This window comes from Anser cygnoides, chromosome 4, assembly GCF_040182565.1.
Source record: "Anser cygnoides isolate HZ-2024a breed goose chromosome 4, Taihu_goose_T2T_genome, whole genome shotgun sequence".
NCBI classification, from domain to species: Eukaryota; Metazoa; Chordata; class Aves; order Anseriformes; family Anatidae; genus Anser; species Anser cygnoides.
In genome coordinates, this window is record NC_089876.1 from 73,996,164 (window position 1) to 74,016,773 (window position 20,610).

At 39.8% G+C, this 20,610-nt stretch overlaps 2 protein-coding genes across 12 annotated transcripts in view; one reads left to right on the plus strand and one right to left on the minus strand.

The window, feature by feature from the left end:
* The window catches only part of BANK1 (B cell scaffold protein with ankyrin repeats 1), a 141,468-nt gene extending 121,148 nt beyond the window's left edge, over positions 1-20,320 (plus strand). For 4 of the 7 annotated variants that reach the window (XM_048066397.2, XM_048066398.2, XM_066996834.1 and 1 more), the window contains 3 exons: positions 8,531-8,599; positions 10,428-10,612; positions 12,221-12,733. In XM_048066397.2, coding sequence (XP_047922354.2) covers positions 8,531-8,599; positions 10,428-10,612; positions 12,221-12,328 — 362 coding nt within the window. In that variant the 3' untranslated portion in view covers positions 12,329-12,733. Of the gene's footprint in view, positions 1-8,530; positions 8,600-10,427; positions 10,613-12,220; positions 12,734-17,251; positions 17,302-20,183 lie in introns of those variants that run through there. The other 3 variants (XM_066996832.1, XM_048066399.2, XM_066996835.1) reach the window with 2 other exon arrangements.
* Positions 20,189-20,610, minus strand: part of SLC39A8 (solute carrier family 39 member 8) — a 61,856-nt gene continuing 61,434 nt past the window's right edge. For all 5 annotated transcript variants that reach the window (XR_010831563.1, XR_010831565.1, XR_007164203.2 and 2 more), the window contains one exon: positions 20,189-20,321. The gene's annotated coding sequence lies outside the window, so the exon portion shown is untranslated. The remainder of the gene's footprint in view (positions 20,322-20,610) is intronic.

Consider the following 20,610-nt stretch of genomic DNA (forward strand, 5'->3'; position numbering starts at 1 on the left):
ATATTCTGTTTTCCTGATGAGAGCAGTAGGGAGAAATGCCTATGTGGAGACTCCTCTTTCTAATCTCCTTTCTCTGATGCTAGAAATTGCCATCTGGGGAGGGACTATATCCTTTTACCATTTCTCTGAAAATTGATGGACCTTTTTGAGCTTATTCATGGAAATGTAATGCTGGAAGAGCTTCCAGGTGTCTTTTAGACCAATTCATATTGAAGCCAAATTTCAGAATAACAGAAGGAATTCCTGTGAGCTTGGTGCAGGGATCTCTCGGTGTAAGCTCCAAAATGCATACAGTCTGCATTTCCACTCTCCTCTACAAGAACCTCACAATTGTATAAGAATGTGCATAAGAATAAATGGTAGAAAAACAAGTTGAGAAGGACACCGGATTACTTACACTAGAAGATTACTTACTCCATCCAGTGCGTGCATTAAAACAGGACTGATACGACCCAAATCATCCTACCATACAGAGAAGCACCTCCTTTGCCATGCCTTTTTCAGTCAGTGATTTATTCTTCCTAGCTAGCTCCAGGCTGTATAACTCCAGGTGAGGCCCAGAATATGCGGGCTATTGTCTTCATCATTTAGTTGCTGTTTCTTCAGCATGTTCAGGAAGCGTAAGGATGAATCATTACAGTAGTTAGAGAATAAGGCAAGAAGGGATGGATATAGGAGGCCTGGTACAACTACAAAAGTCTTGAAATAGCTACTTTTACTGAGATTGTTAGAGCAGCACCTCAGATCTTGGTCCTCCATCATAGATGTGCCAGTGACTCGAAAGCTGTTACTGTGAAGATGCATTATTTGGAAGACTGCTTTTACTGACTGTTATTGCACTAGAGTGTTTCTGCTTTGTCTGCCCTAGCTGTTCACTAAGGAAGAAACTATGCTTTGATGGGGCCGTGGTTCTTTTACACCTTATATACTAACCCAAGGTTTTAAGATTTGCTTTTGTATGCGAGTAGGGGGTAGACAAATGACTTTCCTCTTGTTCTGTGACATCAGTCTCTGTCTCAAGTTCATTTACTTAGACAGTAAATGACAAAAGTGGAAGCACTTCAAGAAAGATTCACTTTGACCACTCAGGCCTCTGCTTCCCCGGCCATCATGCTAGTTCCAGGGCTGGGGTTTCTCACTCTCCTGTTTCGTGCAGGCATTCCCAAGGTAGTGAAATTTTAGACAGGAGTGGTGTACATTCAGCCAAAAAATTTCTCTTGCTACTTGTCTTGGCAATTTTTGTCCTCCACAGTGGTTAAAAAAATATTCACCCAGTCTAGCAATATCCCAGTTTCTGGTTTATTGTATTAAAATTTCTTATAATCAGAAAAGAAAAGATGGTTTCATCTGTAAGAACCAGAAAATTTAATTCCAGCCCATCCTTAGAATCTGCATGTGTTCGCATCCATTGCTTTATCATTTAATTTATTGGGCGTAAAATAAAACCACTTTGGTTAGTGCATGTAGATGTTTTCCATTCCTCAAATAAATTTATGATAGTTTCAGGTTTTCTTTTGATATATTATGTTAAAAAAGAGCATTTCTGAGGACACAAAGTCAAACAATGAAAAAGTTAGAAATTAAGGGAGTTTTGCAGTTTTACTTCTTTCTTCCTGCCACAAACATTACGATACGATCCTTAACTATAAAACTGTGTGCTGCTATTTATCCCAGCTGCTTTGTTTCATCTAGTATGTAAAGTGGGTGAGCATAAGACGCAAAACTCTTCAGTGTTGTTCAGTCCCATTTTTGCTTAAAACGTGATTCCTGCCTCCCCTAGGTACAGTGTGTTGCTTCAGACCCCCTTGTGATACGCCCTCTGATTTGTTCTGTGTCCACTGAGGTCTTGGGTGCCCAGTATGAAGTACCTGTGGGGTGCCGTGCTTCAGGCGAGCACCATCATATAGCACATTACTCACTCAGAGCAGAAATCCCGTTGTTTTCAGTGGCTGCTAGGAGTAGTTAGAACTTCAAATTCCTCAGTGTGTCTAATAGCATCCTGGTATCAGGGACTCGTGAGCCTGATTGCTGGGTTAAACGACTTGTCTGGAGTTACGCTGGGGCTTTATTGGAGGGAGAAACCCTGTTCCACAGAGCAACTTCAAGTTACTCAACCAGAGGCATCCTTTCCCACCGCGCATTGACTAAATACCTTTTAAATTCTAAACCAAAGAATATTTCTGTAAGAAACAGGTTCTGTTAAAGCATATTTCTGTAAGAATCAGGCTCTGAGTGAGCTGAAAGATGTAAAACATAAGTGTTCTAATAAGTTCGAGGTGGTTTCATTTATTCTGTTTTAAATTTTAATGAATGTGCAAATCGCTGTAGTGGACACTGCTCAACAAACTGCGTCTTTAACAAACAGTGGGTACAGTTGTTGTTTAGACCACTGCAAGAATTTTGTTTTATGTAGAAAAGGCTCATCAACCGATGGAGCTGCACATTGGTGCCAAATAGCTTGCTGTCCAGATGGTGCGCACTCTTCGCATGCCCACTTTCCATTCCTTAAGTGCTTAGTGTTGCTTTGGAGGTTATTTCAGTGGTTTTTTTTTTCCAGTGGTGTTCTGCCAAAACAGCTGTTAAATAAATGTATGAAGGTGTTGTGCTTTCAGTTTACAGTGAAGTTTAAATACTCCCTATTGATACCACATTGACTGTGCTGCAAACCGAAGTCCGCAGTATGTTCTCAGGACAGAAGCGTGAGCATCTGTAACACCTGGGGACCATTTCTGAAGTCTCACCTACCAGGAGTACCCTATGGTGTGAGGGTTACGTTACTGTCCTGGCTTGTTCTTTTACCTCTTGTCAGAGACCACCAGTACCAGAGGGGTTCTCCACAACGTGGACACCTGCCCTACAGCAGCAGAAATAAAACTTCATGTGCTACAGCCTTTGGTCCTTTACAAACCTGTCACAAATCCCTGCAGCAGTGCATTTTCCCTCTGTGCACGGGAAACGTTTTACCATGTTAGCTGTCTGTGGGACTTCACACCTGGGTTAGAAGACGTGGAAAAAGTGTTTCCCATTTACTGTTCCAGAAGAGAATACCGTTTTCGTTGCTCATCAAAATCACTGGGCATACAGGAAGTAGCAGGCAATGGATATTTTTAAGGAGGCAGACTATTTTGTATGCAGATGGGAACAACATAAACCCAAATGCAATGGAAAAAAAATCTCCATTGCAGAATTGCTAGTGTCTTGGAAAGTTATCAGGCTGATTACTGGGAACTATAGCGATCACATCCTGAATTTAAAGTTCTTATTATGCAGATGGTTTAAATGCTCTGAAGCAGGGGTTCCCAAAGTGAAGCCTCAGAGCCTATGCAAACTGCAAAACCTTTATGTCCCAGAGAGGGTTTTTCTAGTACTTTCCTATGGTGAGGATAAAGTACTGCACTGCAGATGAATTTCATTATGTATCCCCAACTTAAGGATGTTTTTCCATGGAAAAAAAAATACTAGGAACCACTGTTCAGCTATCTTAGAACACCTTAGACTTTAAAGATCTGTTTAGGAACTATTATATGGGCTTCATCTGTCATGGTGATTCAGTCAGATTTTTTGGTATCCTAACTCCAGTAGATTATAATATGTACTGAATAAAGCACACAGAGAGGAAATATTTCTAGGATGCAGCCTGACTGAAAAGCAACCCATTCTGAATAGCATGGTTTTGGTCAAGCCAGGTAGTCTTCTCCTTTTTGCTTGACTCTGCTGAAGAAAAATGGGACTGCAGAAATATATTCATGCTTTACGTAGTGGAGCAAATGTTCTTGAGTATATTGCTAGACTTCTTCCACCTTCCATAGTCCACCAAGTTAAAATGATGAGAAGAGCAAGAGTGGGAGCATGGGAGCGTTCTCTTCACCGTGTATGGGACAGCAAGGACACCGACACCAAGTTCTGACCACTGCCGCCTTTTCACTCACTCTTTACCCTTTTGGTAAACAGCGTTCCAGTGTTACTTTGGTTGTCTTGCCTCAGTGTAGGGGAACAGCTGCCTCTGCATAGTCTCTGGAGGTCCCTCCCTGACCAAGGTGTGATTCTAGCAGCTTTGGGCTCGTGTTCGGCAGAATCAGAATCTGACTGTGAATTGGGAAGAAAATTGCTGGTGAATGTGTTTATTTTTTGTGTTACTTTCACATTGTCATTACATGGTGATTCTTTTTAAAGTCATTTTACGTTTGATCTGAGAAATTGGGTTTCTCAGTCTTGACTTCCTAATTATGCGGCTGTGGAAGGTAGAGGCTGACAGCAAACAGCCTGTGTATGAGCTGTGATGAGCAGATCTGGAGCTGCAACTGCAAAACTCAGGCGGCGTGCCTTGGGCCTGTAATTAATGGAGCAGCCTGGCAGTGCGGTATTTCCATGAGTGTTGTTGACGTTGCTTAGTCTGTGTTCTGGTGCAGTGACTGCTGCGTGCCCTTACAGATGTCGTCACAATGTCAGCCGATGTGTTTAGAACAGATCAGAGCTTCTGTACAAGTTTATGTCCTGGTTTTCCCACACCACTGCAGTTAAAAGTCTTTTCCCCTCACCTCCTGATGGTGTAAGTGCATTCGGACGCCTGTGCCCCCATGACAGGACAGCACCTGGGACCTGAGCCCCCTTCGTTACCCTGCCCGGCACGGGTAAGGCACTGCCCTTCTCCACGGCACGTGTTCCTGACTGGGCCGGTCATAAGGCGTGCTGCCGTGCTTCTGTTCGGTGCTCAGCTGTGCTGAAAAATACAAAAGGCCATGCTACTTAGTGTCCCATCGCCTTAGCTGATTTCATGCTATGAATCACCAGAGTTTTTCGTTTTAATCTTAAATATGTGAACTATTTTGGGTACGTTTTAGGAGTGCTCCTTAATCATCTCAGTGTTGCATCTTTAGGACTCTTGCTGAGTGATGCTCCATGTTAGCAAACAAAACAGACAAAACAAAAGTGAGATCTAAAAGGATGTGAACCAACATCTGCATACTTGTCATCTCATGAATAATAAGCATCATTCCATTATATTCCTTCCATGGTATTCTCCATGTATTTGTCATCTCTCACTGTGCTACATCCAATTTACAATCTAACCTATATCAAATCTGTGAGTTTTATTTGTCTAGGTACTCTGCACACACAGTTTAAATGTTAAGATGTTTAAAAAAATGGAGTGGGCAAAGATAGAGTCTCTCCCAGCAATGTACCCCAGCTAGCAGCTGTGCCCTCCTTTTTGCGTTCTTCCCATGATCATGACAGGTAATTGCGTGGCAACTCTAAAATGAGTGAAGCAAAAACCTACTAAAGCTGGAAGCTTTACAAACTCGCTGTAATTTGCAACTGAGTTGAGATCTGTTAATAAGTGCAACCCTAGTGTATTAATTAATTTGCCTTGTGTTTCTATGAAGATTTTGTTCCCCCTGGATTTTAATTTTGAATGTTTCCTAAACAAAACGGTCATGGCAATAGATAATTCAGTTTGGAACACCAGCTGAATGAGGCTGATGAATAGCTGCATCTTGAATTTCCCGTAGCAAACTGAATTCAAATTAGTGATAGTTACTGGTTGTTTTGCTGTCTCTCTTCTCTGTTGCATTTGTTCTGCTGAAAGTGTTGAGGAAGTAGGATTAGGCTGATGGCATGATAAGCTCAGTGTTCTTCCAGAGGGGGTCGGTTCATCAGCGTGGCTTTACTTGAATCGCCTGTGTAAGGTGCCGAACTGTTGTTTGGGTTTGAGAGGCAACGTTGCTAATTGGGAAACATCCTTCATAGTTCAGACAGGTAAAGTAAAATCTAAATTAGAAACCATATCTGTGCCTCTTACTGATAGGAGTTGCCTGCTCTCATAATGTAACTTTTTTTGATTGCCTGTGTTTTTAATTATCGTACTTCTGACTGGCCCATCACCAAGCATTTTTTTTAATGTCATTGTGCATCTATAAATTCTTATCGTTACAGCTCTGTGTTAGAATCAATCAATTCTGAAAATCAAATTCCTGTTCTTTTTGTCTACCTGCGGCTATTGTAAAAATTTGCATTCTCTCTTTCTAGGTGCTTTACAGTCATCATAGTTTCTTGTACAGTTGTGTCATTATAAAATGTTCTTCTTGATATAGAATTATGCACAAGAGGCTTAGATTTCAAATATTTCTAGTCCTTCTATTTGTGGGGATAACCATAAAATTATTAATCGCATTTCAAGCCTCACAGTGTTATTTACCTGCATGTGCGTACAGCCTGAATCAGCATCAGTAACCAGTCTCACTGAGATTTAAAAAAAATGAACACCGTTTTCTGGTTTCATATCCTACTGGAAAATAGTGCAGTAGTTCCTTACTCATTGTGCTTTCCTGGAGAAACTGAGGTTGCATTACATTCCTAAAAAGTGTTCTTGCTACCTAAGACATCAAAATGTATTTAGGGCATGCAAAGGACTTCATCTGTGTCCTGTAGCAACTAAAGGGGGAGATACTGAACTTCTAGGTTTGACATATAAACATGTACGGGTATTTTGTCCAGTCACAATCTGATGAAAAATTTAAAACAAGTCTTACAAATATTATCGAAGGTGCTTGTTAAGTGTTTTTTTTTAAAAAAAAGAAAGAAAAAAAGCATAATAGCAGTTCTGTGATTTTTTAATCAGATTTTCTATAGCAGAGGCTCTAAAATATAAATATATATATCTACTTGTTCATTTGAAGGACTATGGCATTCTGCCACCTAAAAAACTGCTATATTAATATTGTTTTACTGAAGGAATAGTCACTCTTACCTTCCGTAAGAACAGAATGTGTCTCTGTACAAAACTATCCATTTCTTTCATTCCACTTACTGTATTCCAGCAGCTTAAAGCTGACAGAAGAGAATGTGGGAATGAAGGAGTAAATTGCTAGAGTCTTCCCTAAACCTGTGGCAGTGGTACAGCAGCGTGTGCATACGCCAGGCATTCCAGAAACAGGAATAATTTGTTTTCATTTACTTCACCCACACTGAGTACTTGCTGCCAGCTAAAATCATTTCAGCACGTAAAGTGGCTTTAACAATTTTACTTTGAACAACTGGAAGAGTAATTCCATTTCTGATTACTCTGACACTGCAAAACTCAGCAGATTTTTCAAAGCCTATCAATTAAAGTACTTCCCAATCAGGGACATTGTTGAGTGTATCCCTCCTCTTCCTTATGCAGACAAATTGAGGCTGCTGGCATCACCTCAGTGTACTTTAATTTCCTCTCTTACAAGAGGATACTATTTCAAGTGTAGAAGAAAACACTGCGGCCACATTTAGCAGGATTCTTTGGGAATTATAGAGAGGAGTATTATAAATGTTAAAATCTATCAGTGTTAGGCTGAAACTAGGGCCATAACATCGACAGATTGTGCTGCCTGTCTCGTTCTTTTACGCTATCCATTTAACCCATCTGATAACATTTTCAGGAACGTGAAGTCCCCAGCTGTTGTCATTCATCATCACCTCCCATACTCCCTACTCAGGGTTGGCCTGAAGACTTCATTCTGTCATTTAGAAAACGCTCTCAGGAATTGTTCCTTCCCACCTCTCTGTGTAGCAAGCGCAGAGTTTGAATGGCCTCAATCCGCCATTTCGCAAGTTTCGTGAAAGACACTGAAGAATCGTACGTGGCAGCCTGAGCAGGCAGGCAAGGAACAAACTGAGCTCTGCTGGGTTTCCGTGCTCTGCGTGAGCAAGCAGCCGGGACGGCAGGGTGTGTGCAGAGCGTGCCGTGCACACGGCTCTGTTGTACCATGCCTTGGTCCCAAAACAAATACTTGCTGCACTGAACTGGCACGTTTGTCAGTAAGGTAACTTCACTGCAAGGAGTTACTCTACATTATCAGTTTGTTGTTTTGTTTTTTTTTTAGCTAAAATCAAAACTGAGACTTAAGAGGGCAAGGCATATATGACAGTAGGTAAGTCAGAAATGAAGCAGTTCCAGCCATCTGGGTTTTATTTTCGTTGCCAGCAAAAGTTTGACAGCAGCAGATTCCAGGGCAAATCCAAGCTGTCTGTACTCAAGGCACCTGACAGCAGGGGAGTGGTGGGCGAGGGTAAGGGAGCAGGTAAGCAGGCCTTGCTGTTCTTGGTGCCTGTATGAGCAAGAGAAACACACGTGTGTATTCTTACTTAAGCATTGTCATTATTCTTGCCTGGTACTATTGTTTTTCCTGCCTTAGCTTTTCCCCTAAATAAGATACAGACTATAGTACGTGTCCATACCATGTGAAGAACTCTAAGATTACGTGTTGTTTTGTTTTGTTTTTTCTAAACAAGTAATGTTAATGCAATAATTTTATTTTATTTTCTTCAAAGCTTCTTGTCATGGTATCTTGTAATATCAATAATCCTGCCATTCTGTGCAACAGAACAATTTTTCAAGTAATTAACATTAGACTGATGAGCGGGTTGAGAAGTACCCCAAGGCTAGAATAAGAAATTTATTCCAGCCTGCTTTCATGAGCCTCCATCCTTCTTTCAGAATGTGTGATGTCTTCTATTAACAGTTTCGGTTAACTTCCTTATGTTCTTAACTTTGTAGTGTTTCAGCAAAAGGCCACTCAGATGCCCAGTGACTACAACAAGATGTACTGCAATGTCAGGAAGCACGGTACAGAATTTAATTTAGCTCTTTAACTACCTTGATGTTTTTCAGTAGAACTAGTAGAGAATTGCTGTGACTTGATTTTGACTGATTTAGCATCTATTTTCCTGCACGTGATTTATATCCTTAATGCTACTGCAGCATGAAGAGATTAAATTAAATAAAGAAAAATAAAAGTTACAGTCTTTTGGGAAAGATTTGTACAGCTAGAGTTACTTTATGCCGTTCTGTTTGCTTTCTCCATTGTGATTAAAAGCAAGAAAAGGAAGGACTGGAGGGCTCAGCTGCGCTCACTTAATTCCAGCTATGGAAAAGCAGCAGTGAGTGGAGCACAAGTTCTCTCCTGGGTGCCCCAAGATCTATGTAGAACGAATTACTGGTGGCAGCCTGGTTGTTATTTAGTTGTTGCACATCAAAACGTTGCTACCAAATTCCTTTAATGGTTCCCTAAAATAACTAACAATGTTACAGACAAAATGAATGAACGCTGAGTGAATATTTTTCTTACCTCTTCTTTCAACAAGTAGCTTATGAGGATTAAAGCATGAAGAGCAGCATGCAATCGCCTATAAAGTTCTGCAAAAGGGAACTGGAGTTTCCCATGCTACTGACATCACTTACCATGAACACTAAGCCACTGAGGAAAAGAGTGCAGGACCTTCTAGGTCTTACTGCATTTCTATAATTTTTAGTAACAGAGTATAGGTAGCATACCTCAGCTAAAATTATATATATGTACATAAAACAGAATAAATTTTATGGGTCTGAGGAACCCCGCAGTAACTCCCATCATTTTGCTGGTAAGAAAAATGCAATTTTACTTAAACTGGTCTGATCTCCAAATTATCGTATCAGATGCACGTCATTGGGGTTATCCCTCTGTCATATAGAAACAACTAGCAGAGATGGAAAAAAAATAGAGACTCACACCTAATTTGTCTTAGTATGGTATGTGATCAAAAGGAGGGAGTAGAAGTCACAGTAGCTGGTTTTTTTTATTTCCTTAATGTATTTTTCTTTGCCTGGTCCTTCTTCACTTAAAGATATCGGTGCACAACACAGCAGAAAAACTGACCCAATTAATAACTGTGGTTTAAACACGCAGCCTGGCTGCGCTCTCTGTGCAGTTTGAAACAAGTGCTTTATGTTACCTTTGCAACATCTTCATACAGAGATGTGTGCTGTCGAAGCCATTTCGTAGCGATGTCCTGGAGATAGACATGGTGCTACACCTCCCTGGACCGAGCTGTGCGTCTGATAACGCACCTCTTCCTGACGTTTCCCTTCAGTTGTGCACCTGCATCATAATCTGTAGGAGGACTAGGTTGGAACAGCTTCTTGTCACTGCAGTGTATCCAGTAATTATATTTGGGAAGAAAAAAAAAATCATGTGAAATTTCATGATGCTTTCTGACCAAATTTCAACCCCAGCATTTGAGAAATGTAATGGTTGAAGTTGGGGAAGAAGGAGTGGGGGCATTGTGGAAATGTCGTGTCTTAACATGTCAATGATTTCCTTTAAAGTGTCTGGGCTATAGCTTTAGCACTGGAAGGAAATTCTTGTATGACCTGACGTTAATGGATCTGTGGATCAGGGCAATAGTAAGGAATTAAATGTTTAAGATGCTACTCTGCTGCCAATGACTAATGGTAGATACCTCATTGATTCATTGTATTTCCCTCATTGCCAAAAAAAAAAAAAAAGAGGGAGAAAGAGAGAGAAAGGGGCAGGGAAAACCACCCTATAGATGGTGTGATTTTAATTGATATCAGATCAGAAAGAATAGAAAGGAATGAAATGAGTTACTAATATATATCTTTTTACATTTTGTAGCAGCACACAGACGCCCCAGCGAGACAGTAGCTTATAGCACTGTGAAACACAACATCCCTGCTGAACAGGAAGAACTTATCCATTTGCAGAAACAAGTGAAAAAGGGGGCAATTTCTGTGGATGAAGCCCTTGACAAATTTAAACGGTGGCAGAATGAAAACCAGAGACTACAGTCCACTCTACAGGTATGAATCTGAACATTTAGGTTTCTTGATGGGAATCTTGATCAGTTTGGAAAACAATCTAATGAATTTTGGCTCCTATATATGAGGTCAAAAATGGAGGTTGTGATTTCTGGTGTTATGAGTGACATGCCCATCAACTCCCAAGGCTCTTGTTGCTTATGGTTCTGAATCTTGGAGATACCTGTTTCCACTATTACTTGATTATTCGAGAGGCTTCCTGGCATTATTTTGCCTAAATGTAGGTGCTGCTGCATTTGGTTAAAATCCCGAGTTAAATCTGTTCTCCTAAGGCTTTTATTTTATGCTGTTAAGTGATGCATAGGTCTATGCATCTTTTATGAAACCACCAACTTTCTGTAGCTGAACAAAACAAATGTGCTATTGAATAGTGTCAGCTAACAGAAACATAACTACTTCAAACATACTTTGCTAATATATATTAACTCCAGCACTCTGTATGCCCGTCTGAAAGTGTTGAATCTACTTGGTGAAATTCACAGTTCTCAGAAATGCTCTTCAGCTCCTTTATAGTCAATGTATGGAGTCAATGAAGGTGCACAAAAACAAGATTTACAAAAGCCCACACAGTGAGTCACTGAGAGAATTGCATCAAAGCTAGACTATGCTTAAGGAGAAAGACACAGTGAGGAGCTTTGTTAATTACTTCTAACAAGACAGCTGGAAGAAGAGGTTATGCCCTCATTTTATATGAGGCCATGCATTAACAAAAATATTTTCTTGTTGTCTTTTAAGTACATTAGTAGAAAAAGAAAAACCAAAGCTAGTCTGCTGCTCAGTGGAGTGGGAGAGCTATCAGACGCTGCTTGCAAGGAGAGATTAAATGCCCTTTTTGTTTGCATTTACTGAAGAAATCATACGAGCTTTGTCAGTGCAGTGGAACACTTAATAGCAAAAGTGCAGGGCCCTGGAACAGCCTGGGAGCGCAGCGCCCAGACTGCGCACCAGCAGCACAACACGAGCTGTTTGGCGGCAGTGCAAGGGTACGGGGGTGGCCCCTTCTGGGTCTACCTGCGGCAGTGCGCTGTCAGTCCAGGGGGTTACCTGGGGAGGTCTAATCTGTGCAAATATTTATTTATTTATTTTTTAACCTGAAGATGCCTGTATTTGAAGGGAAGATTTACTTGGCTTGGTTTCACTGCTTAAGGGAAAAAGCGTGGTTTATACCCTCGGTTGCATGTCTGACTTTTAGTTTGTTTGGTACCATAGAAAACTCTTTCACCGTTACCCCAGTGTGAACATAATGAATTTACTTCATGCTAGCACTGTAGTAGTCTGGTCTTCACTGGGATTTTGAGGGGAAAAAAATCACTTGTCCAAAGCAAAAAATAAAAACCCAAAACTCTGTAATCTAACCCCAGAATCAATATAACTCACTGATGGGGAAAAAAATCTCCACAAGACTCTTGGGAATAAATGCTAAAATTAACATCTACTTGTAGCACGTAGTAGATATTTTTCTGCCTTTTAAAATGATTTTTCTGGAGAGAGAAGTTTGGTGTTTGGAATGTTAGAGTCCAGCTTGTTATAGTTACTCCTTATTTCTACAGCAAACTTCTGTTATTGATTTCTGCTGTTTGTTTTTTAAAGGAAACAATGCGCCACCTTAGAGACATCAGTATTGGAAACAGACTTGGAAAGGAAAACTTGCATGTTAAGTTACACTTTCTTTTGGCTTTCAAAACACCAAAGACTTGAGCTGTTAATAAGTACACTGCAGAGGTCTGATCCAAAGCATAGGCAGACTTTTGGATCAGGCATGGGATTTGTAATGTGCATATTCTGCATCTTTCCACATTTAAGTTATTTTAGTGTAATCGGTCCTTCAGCAGGGTCAAGATTTCATCCCAAAGATGAGCTCAGTGAGAGTTAATGGGGCAGAAAATTTAACAAGTCTTCGTGGCTCAGCTTTTCTGTAGTTGCTATTTCCTGCTGCTTTGTCATATTAGAGTAGATGATTTCTTTATGACAATTTACTTGATGACTTCAATATTTTATTTGTAAATCAGCTATCAATTTGCACTTGCACATTCTTGATGAGCTTTCTATTGCTACAGCAGTTCACAATTGTGACTCGTTAGTAAAAGTTATGCCATTGGTCATTTAAGATGGTTTTTTTCTCCCCTTTGTGAGGCGCAGTATAAATCACCTGTATTTCCTGCAAATGATTTTCTCTTATTATTTTGAAATATTAGATGGCATTGGCTTTAGGCCTTTGAATTCTGTAAACTTTAATATGTGCAAGTTCTTGGAGGGGAAGTGTAGTGTTTCTTTTTTTACGTTGGACTTAGTACAACCTTTCTATTTAAATAACCAGCTAAAAATGTTATTTCCTTACTGCAAGAGCAAAAACTAATCCACAGGACTGCTTTCATTATTCTATTAGGCAGTGTTGTATTTACATAGACTTGATAGTTTAGATACTGTAATTAAGGGAAACTCTTGCTGGCCCAGTGGCAGAGTTGCAGTTCAGACTGTTTATATTTATTTCAGCTTTAATCCAAGTCCTCCGTGGTCTGTAGGGGCCCAGCATCATGAGTGGGCCGAGTCCGTCAGCCATCACAAGGCACTCAGAGCCTCAGGACCTGGGATTGCCACATCTGTTCCTAAAAGCTGTTTTGTGTAGGCAAAGCAAAGCTTGCCATGACACGAGGGTGATTGTTGGAAACCATTTGGCTGTAGGGTTTTATTTTAAGGCCACATCAATCTTGTTGCTGGTGCTGTCCTCTCTCTCCAGAATCCAGTTAGTTAGTGAATCATACCAGCAGAAATGTAGTATCAACACCAGAATTTAAATTTTTCTGTAACAATAATGCTTGTATTATCCAGTAACTCAGATAATGATCACTATGTTCCTTTCTGATCCTAACCTCCCTGCCCTCTCTGTTATGCTGTTTTATTTCCTGTGATGAATATAAAGCAGAAATATAATATAAAGCAGAAATACAATGGGAAGAATAATTATGTAGGCCCCTCTCCTGTCCAACAGTACACGTATTATCAGAGATTTAAATTCTTGAACCTAAGAACTTTTAACAGATGGAACTCTACAGCTAGAGGGATATTAATGACAAGAGTAAAGAAAGATCTCAGAAAAGCAATACCTAAGTCCAGACAAAAATAAATTGCCTGAAACAAAAATAACAATTGCATTCTTTTCTCTTCAATAATTCCTAAGGAAAGCAGACCTGAAAGCATTCATTGCAGAGACTTTTTGTACCACATGCCATTTAATGGAACTGTATGCACGATAGCTAGGAGTTCAGATTTGTTTAACAAATTCTAGTTCTTACCTCTGTACACAGACTCCCCAGCTGTACGTTTAAAAACATGGGACTACCTCCAAGTTCCATGTTTGAAATCAGGATTTGGAGATCCATTGTCCTAGGCTGTTTTGAAGACTTGATTTAGCATTTAAACAGATCCTAGCAAAAGCCTGTTAGAAAAGGAATTTGATTTGTATTTTAATGAGAGAAGAAAATTTCTGCTATAAGGAACATAATTTTTAGTTTCTTGATAAGTTTGATCTTGCTTCCACTGTAATGAAAGCTATTAATGGGAGAAGCAGTCATTTTAGTCTTCCATTATAACATTTGATACTATCCTGAAGTCTATATCTCATTTTGCAACAGTTTAATATAGGACTACCTAACACACACATACAAAAAGACTGCAAAGCAAAAGGAAATTCTGTCACTCTTGAAGTGAAATATCTACCAAAAAAAAAAGGCAACAATAACTATTTTAAGAACAACTCTATAAGGACTAAGCATATAGAATGTTCATTTGTGGAAAAGTACAGACAGGCAATAATTTATCTCACTACTATATAATAAATACATGGTCTAATCTATAGGCATTGATAATACCTTATCTTTTTTTTTTTGCCAAGAAGAGATGTAAACCAGCCAACAGAACAACAGCAACAACAAATTTTTAGTAAAATTTCATGGGAATACATAAATGATTTGGGGACCAAAGCTCCATTTTCAAATGTGAACAACTTAGATTTTTTTTCAGACATTTAAGGTTTCTCTTGGCACCTTTCCTGAAACCACTGTAGTGCTGAACTAGAAGTAGTCTACTGCCTATGGGAAACTATCTGTAAGTTAGGCACGTACATGACTTGGAAAGCCACTTTTCCAACCGTGAAATACCGCGGGACAAGAAAGACGAGAGAGGATAACAGGACTGAAACAGTTGAACTGATGATCTATGTCTCAGCATTTGAAGTCCCCATAGGTCTCCTGTGGCAGGCAGGTTACTGAACCAAGAAAGCCAGAAGGCTCTCACAGCATGGTGGATGCATCCTGCTGCTGTAGGGTCCCACAAGGGCAGGACAAGCGTCCAAACATGGTTAGACTTGAGCTTGCTCCGTGGTAACGGATTCCTTGCCCTTAAGCATAAAGCGAAACTCTAGTTGCATGGGTTTGTGCTTGTCCCTGAACAGAACAAATGGCAGCAGCATAAATAACATCTACATGAGGATGATGAGACAAGTTTCCTTTAAAGTCCTAAAAGAGCGTAGCTTTTACATGCATGCTGTGTCTATATTCGTAACACACACGTATTTTTAAAAAACCTACACAGTGCCTACCTGAATCTTTTAGACATTTGAATTACCTGTACGAATCTCACTTAGCTGTTTCTGAAAATGAGATTTAAAAATCTGCCTTCTAGCGCAGTTACATTATGGCTCCTTATGTGCCACATCCCACAGATTTAGTCATCCAGCATCTAAAAATAAATACAAAATTGCAGAAACTACATAAGATGCTTTGAATTGCCTGTACATAGTTATCCCCTCGTAGCTGATCTCTGTGGAACCTGGAACTAGGTCTTGTTTTAGGGATACTGATTTGCATTGTATAAGATTCCCCATCAAAACTGGGAATAACTGATAAGCTGCTCTCCACTCAGCACAGCAGCAAGAACTGCTTCACTGCTGGGTAATGAGCAAGGCAAAGGCCACAGAAGGCAAACGATAACTCAGATGGACTTTAGAAAACTAATACTACATTATGCAAATATTAAGCTCGGCCTTTAAAAAAAATATACAGTAGTCAGCAACCTAATCGTTTTAAATAAAGGCAGGCCTTGTTAGGCATGTCAGATGCATAGACCTTCAGTGACAAATACACCTGTGGGACAAACAGGCCATTCAGACTCTGCAGCTGTTCCAGTCTTGGGATCCTTGTCAAGACTGGCAGGGTAGCTGGTCTGCTGTGGAAGGCAAGGAGCTTCTTCCAATGAGTTTTTCACAGGGAACAGAAGTGAAAACAATTTATTTCATAGCTGAGCTGTTAGCTGTTGATCAGTAGGTACTTACACACTTGGTCATTACTGGTGTCTCTCTGTCACTGAGAGTGGCCTTCATACCCAGAAGAACAACTTCACTGCCCTGCCTGCTGCTGTGGACTGTTGAGTACAGACCCGCTCCCGTAAGGCACTGTGCACAGCCAGGTCATCCCCTGCCGTAAAAGCAACCTCCAACAGAACTTCTTACAGATTCTGATATCCACATTTGTAGATGCCTATGATTGTAAAGCAGACAGTAAAGTTTAATTAAGTTTGCTCAACCAGCTGCCAAAGACCAAATCTCTTCCTCAGCCTCATCCAAAAACCACCTAGAAGAGCACTATGTAGCTTTCACAAACTGTCAGTTTATTGATTAGCTTCACTATCCCCCAATGTCTGGCTTCATTCCTCAACCCCTCATCAGCACCTTGCTTTTAGTCCAAGTTGCTGCAGAGTGCTTATTCATCAGTTGACATCGCTCCAGCTTGCAGGTGGCATCTAAGGAGACATTTCCCCGAAGCAGCACTTAATCTGGAGCCCGGTGGCCAATAGGAAGATGAGCAGTGACAGACCCTGATTTTGACATCTGGAGCCATGCATGGGAACTCAAACTTCCTTACTGAACTCTGTTAGCCAAGTTGAAATAACTCAGCGTCCTCAAGCATATATTAACTTTTGTAATACGGCACTGGAGTGTGTGGAAGTCATAAAAAGTTTTTTTTTTTTATTTTATGACCTCAACAGGGCTGCCAGTCTTGTAAATATGTATTTGTTGTCAGTTTATGATGCTGTCCATTGGACTTGTGAAGCGACATCTTTCGCCTGGTTTATTTCCACTTTCTTAAGTATTTTTTAGCTTCATATGATGCTCACAGTTTAAAAAAAAAAAAAATCAGTTTCCTGCCCATTTGTCACCAAATCAGGCCTTCACAAGGCAAAGCCCACAGTCAAACCGTTAGCTAAGGAATTCAGAAAGACAACTGGGTATTCCATGTACTTACTCCTCAGGCCTTGCTAATTTACTTCACCATCACAAATGCACATCTTTACACCACCAAAAGAGGCCAGCCATGCTGTTAAAAGTACAAAGCCCACCTCATGTCATTCTCCCACACAACACTCACCTATTTTTGTGGCTGCTCTCTTACCCCTCTGTTCCCAGGGACGTGTGCTGTATTCACATTTGAAGGAAAACACAAAACAGGCGACTCACCCTAGGTATGTGTTTTGAGAATTATTCAACTTTGAAAGACATTCTGTACTGGCCTAATTTATCACTGATATATACATGACTATTCATTAATTGCATCTCTTTCTTTTTAGTGTCCGACAAGGACCCCAACAGACAAGGAACAGATGCCTAATTAACAGAGGTAAGAGCATGTATACAAACACACACAGACATTATTCGTCATGGAAACTAATGCTTGTGGAAGTACTTTTCATCAGAGTGCATTCACATAATAGAATAGAAGAGCATCTCAATCAGAGGTCTGATTTCACAAGATAAACATAACCAGCAGACATTCTGGTTTATATTAGAACTTACTTTTGTCAGGCTTCAACCTATTCTTGATACCGCAGGGCAAATTTGCAAGCAGTTAGACACTCCACTAAAAGGCTTACAAATAAAAGCTATATTAGAGCGTAGTCCTACATACAGAACACTAGCAGTATCAAACACACTGAATATTTAAATAAAGTTGTACAGATGCAAAGAAGTTATATAGACCTGTACAGAAACGCTGATTAACCCAGAGACAGTGGTCATTTAAGTGCTTGAAAACTTACTGGTGGTGATACAGTCTCCATGAACAGCAGAATTTTCTGGTGTTTGTTAGTGATTTTGACTGTCTTGCTTTCGGGCACCTAATGAGATCTCTAATAGTTTCATTACTATTTGCTGCCTGTGTCCTTCCACATATAATCGCATAGCAGTTTTAAAACTACATGTCTGCCATTCATTGAAAATACATCATTAGGCTTGCTGCTAAGAAGTAAAAGTAAATAAATATTTTACAGCATTTATTATTTTTGCTTGTTTATTGTTTGTATATTTTAATCAATTCTGTTTTCAGCCTCTGTGCTGAGAACCAGGTTACCAGGAACTGAACTTAGATCACCAGCTGAGGTTACAGACCTCGTGAATTACCTTGCATTCATTCTGAGCATTGGCTATAGTGAAATAATCACCTGGAAAATTTACCTTGATAATCCCTCTGAAAATGAAGGAGCACACAAACTTTCTTTTGTATAGAAGGATGATTGCCATTAAAAGTTTAAGGCCAAGAACAAGGATGTCTGCATCCTGTTAGTGTATGCGCAAATCTTGTCCTTGAGATCTTTACCAAATTTATGATACCTTGAATAGTACCTGAATAAGCACTGAATTTCTTCGGTTTGTTGATCTCTGCAAGAATAGTCTGGACTGAGTAGCTCCTAAAGTCAGTTATATTTCTTCATCTTCCTTTCCTTTAGATGAGTTTAGGCCCTGATAGGGATACTGAAACTTTAAAAATGGAAATTGTAGCAGTGAGTAGTATTTTGAATTTTTCACTATTAGAGTTATAAAAGGAACTAAATAGGATTTGTTCACAACAACAAAATGATACAACTTATCCCTGAAGGCGAATATAAGAAAGGCTTGTTAGCTAAGTTATTTTGATTCAATTTGCTTCTCCAGCTTTTCCAAGTCTGCAGAACAGCACATTATGCTGGTGTAGCATTATTTTTGTGGCACTGAAAATGGATAAGCTTCAGTGAGGTCTTTGCTGCTGCACTTCTCTCATGTAAGAGGGGAGGGCAATTTCTCCCTATGAGAACTGTATTCCCATGTCTCATCACTGGAGCCTGATGCTCTTCTGCTCACTGGAGTACAGTGCCTGCACCATAACACAGGTACCTCCATTCCTGCTGCTTATCTTCTAAATCTGTTCAGGCCTCTCCAAAATTCTTACAAAACTGAAAAAAAAAAACCTAGTTCTCTGGCATGACCTGAAAATGAAAAAAAAATCTACTCCCTCCCTTTTCAACAGGCAGCTCTGCTCCTACATGGGATTTCCTAACTGCTCTTTCCTTGAGTGGGGCTGAAGTCACCTACACCAAATAGCTAAAAAAGCTCCGAAGGCTAACAGCCCTGAAGCTGGAAAGAACTGTTTTGATGAAAAACTTAGTAATAGCAGAGGTGCTTCTAAATTGCAGATGGCTAAAGTGAGATGAATCGTTCAAGGGGGGAGGGGGAACTACCCCTGGGGTTAGAATAGGTGATTTCTGTCACTTTTAAAAACCATCATGTGGGAGACAGAAGGTGAATTAAATGTGGGAGAACTTGCAAAACACAATTTATCCAGCACATTCTATAAATTGCTTGTGAATTATCCACGCCAAATTCAGAGAACCTCCTTTCTGCAAAATATGGCCTCTCTATAGCTTTCTTGCTGTTTTTTTTTGTCTCCAGATTGGTTCAGAGGAGTTACAATACAATAGCATTAAAGATACTTTTGAAAAGCAAAGCCTTATAGAGCCACCTGTGCCATAACTGTAAAGCAGCAGAATAGCCCTGGCAAGATTTAAAAAGCTTGGTGGTTTGGGGGTTATTTTTTTCCCCTCCCTCTTTTAAACCACTTACAGAAATATCGTATTAATAGAAAAATAACAAGGTTTGAAAGGAAATGTTCATTTGCATACACCAAAAATATGCATTTAAGGTGAAAGTCTAAAATTCTCTGAGAAACTGCATGTTTGAAATTCATGGTTTTAGTAGAAACCTAATACTTCAGTATTCTTTGACAAAGCAATGAAATACAATCTGCGTACAGCACTTAGGAGGACAGGACATTTCCTGAACAGATAAAGAATTTTAAAGAAAAAAGAGTCTGGTGAAAGTCCAGTACAAACAACTTCATACTGCTGTATTTCCTTACAAGAAGTTGTATGGAAATTTTTGTGTTTGGTTATTAAAAAGAAAAAAAACACAGCTAAAACATGCAAATACTACATTTCTATTGGTAATATCATCGTTCTGCAAACAACTCCAGCTCAGAACTTCTGGGCTATGTTGATTGCACCTATCCACAGATCACCATACTTTCTTGTGCAAGGAGAGAGGAGAATACTGGAGCTGATAGTCAGCAGGTGGATCTGAAGCAGACTCTTGTTGCGAGTCCCTCATGCTCATTTCAACAAATACTGTGTTTGATCTGTCTAAAACACCACAAACAGCCCATTCAGTAACATTTCTCATCATTTCTTACAGTGCAAATCTCCAGCTTTCCTCTGTTTGGCAATCCCCATGTCTCCAAGTGCTGTGCACCCCAGAGAAGCTCAGCCTCCAGCAAGTAACGCTGCGCCCATCACACTTCCAGTGTCTCGGAATCACGCACCTGGGCCATCTCTGGAAGAAATCCAGTATCACAAGAACAAATTAGTAAGACTCCTTGTAAAGTCACCACTAATTCAACACCCTTTCTTTGCTGATTTTTCTCTCCAGGTTGACAGCTGAAGATATATATGAAGATATATTATGTGCTTTGGTTAATTGTTTATAAACTCATTTCAGTTTTTCAATAATGTTCAAGAGTTGTTTAAAAGGAGATTTTTATGCACAAAAGAGGAAGAATATGAAAAGTTACAAAGATTATGAAGTTATAATACACAAAATTTAGTTTTTACTTTTCATTAAT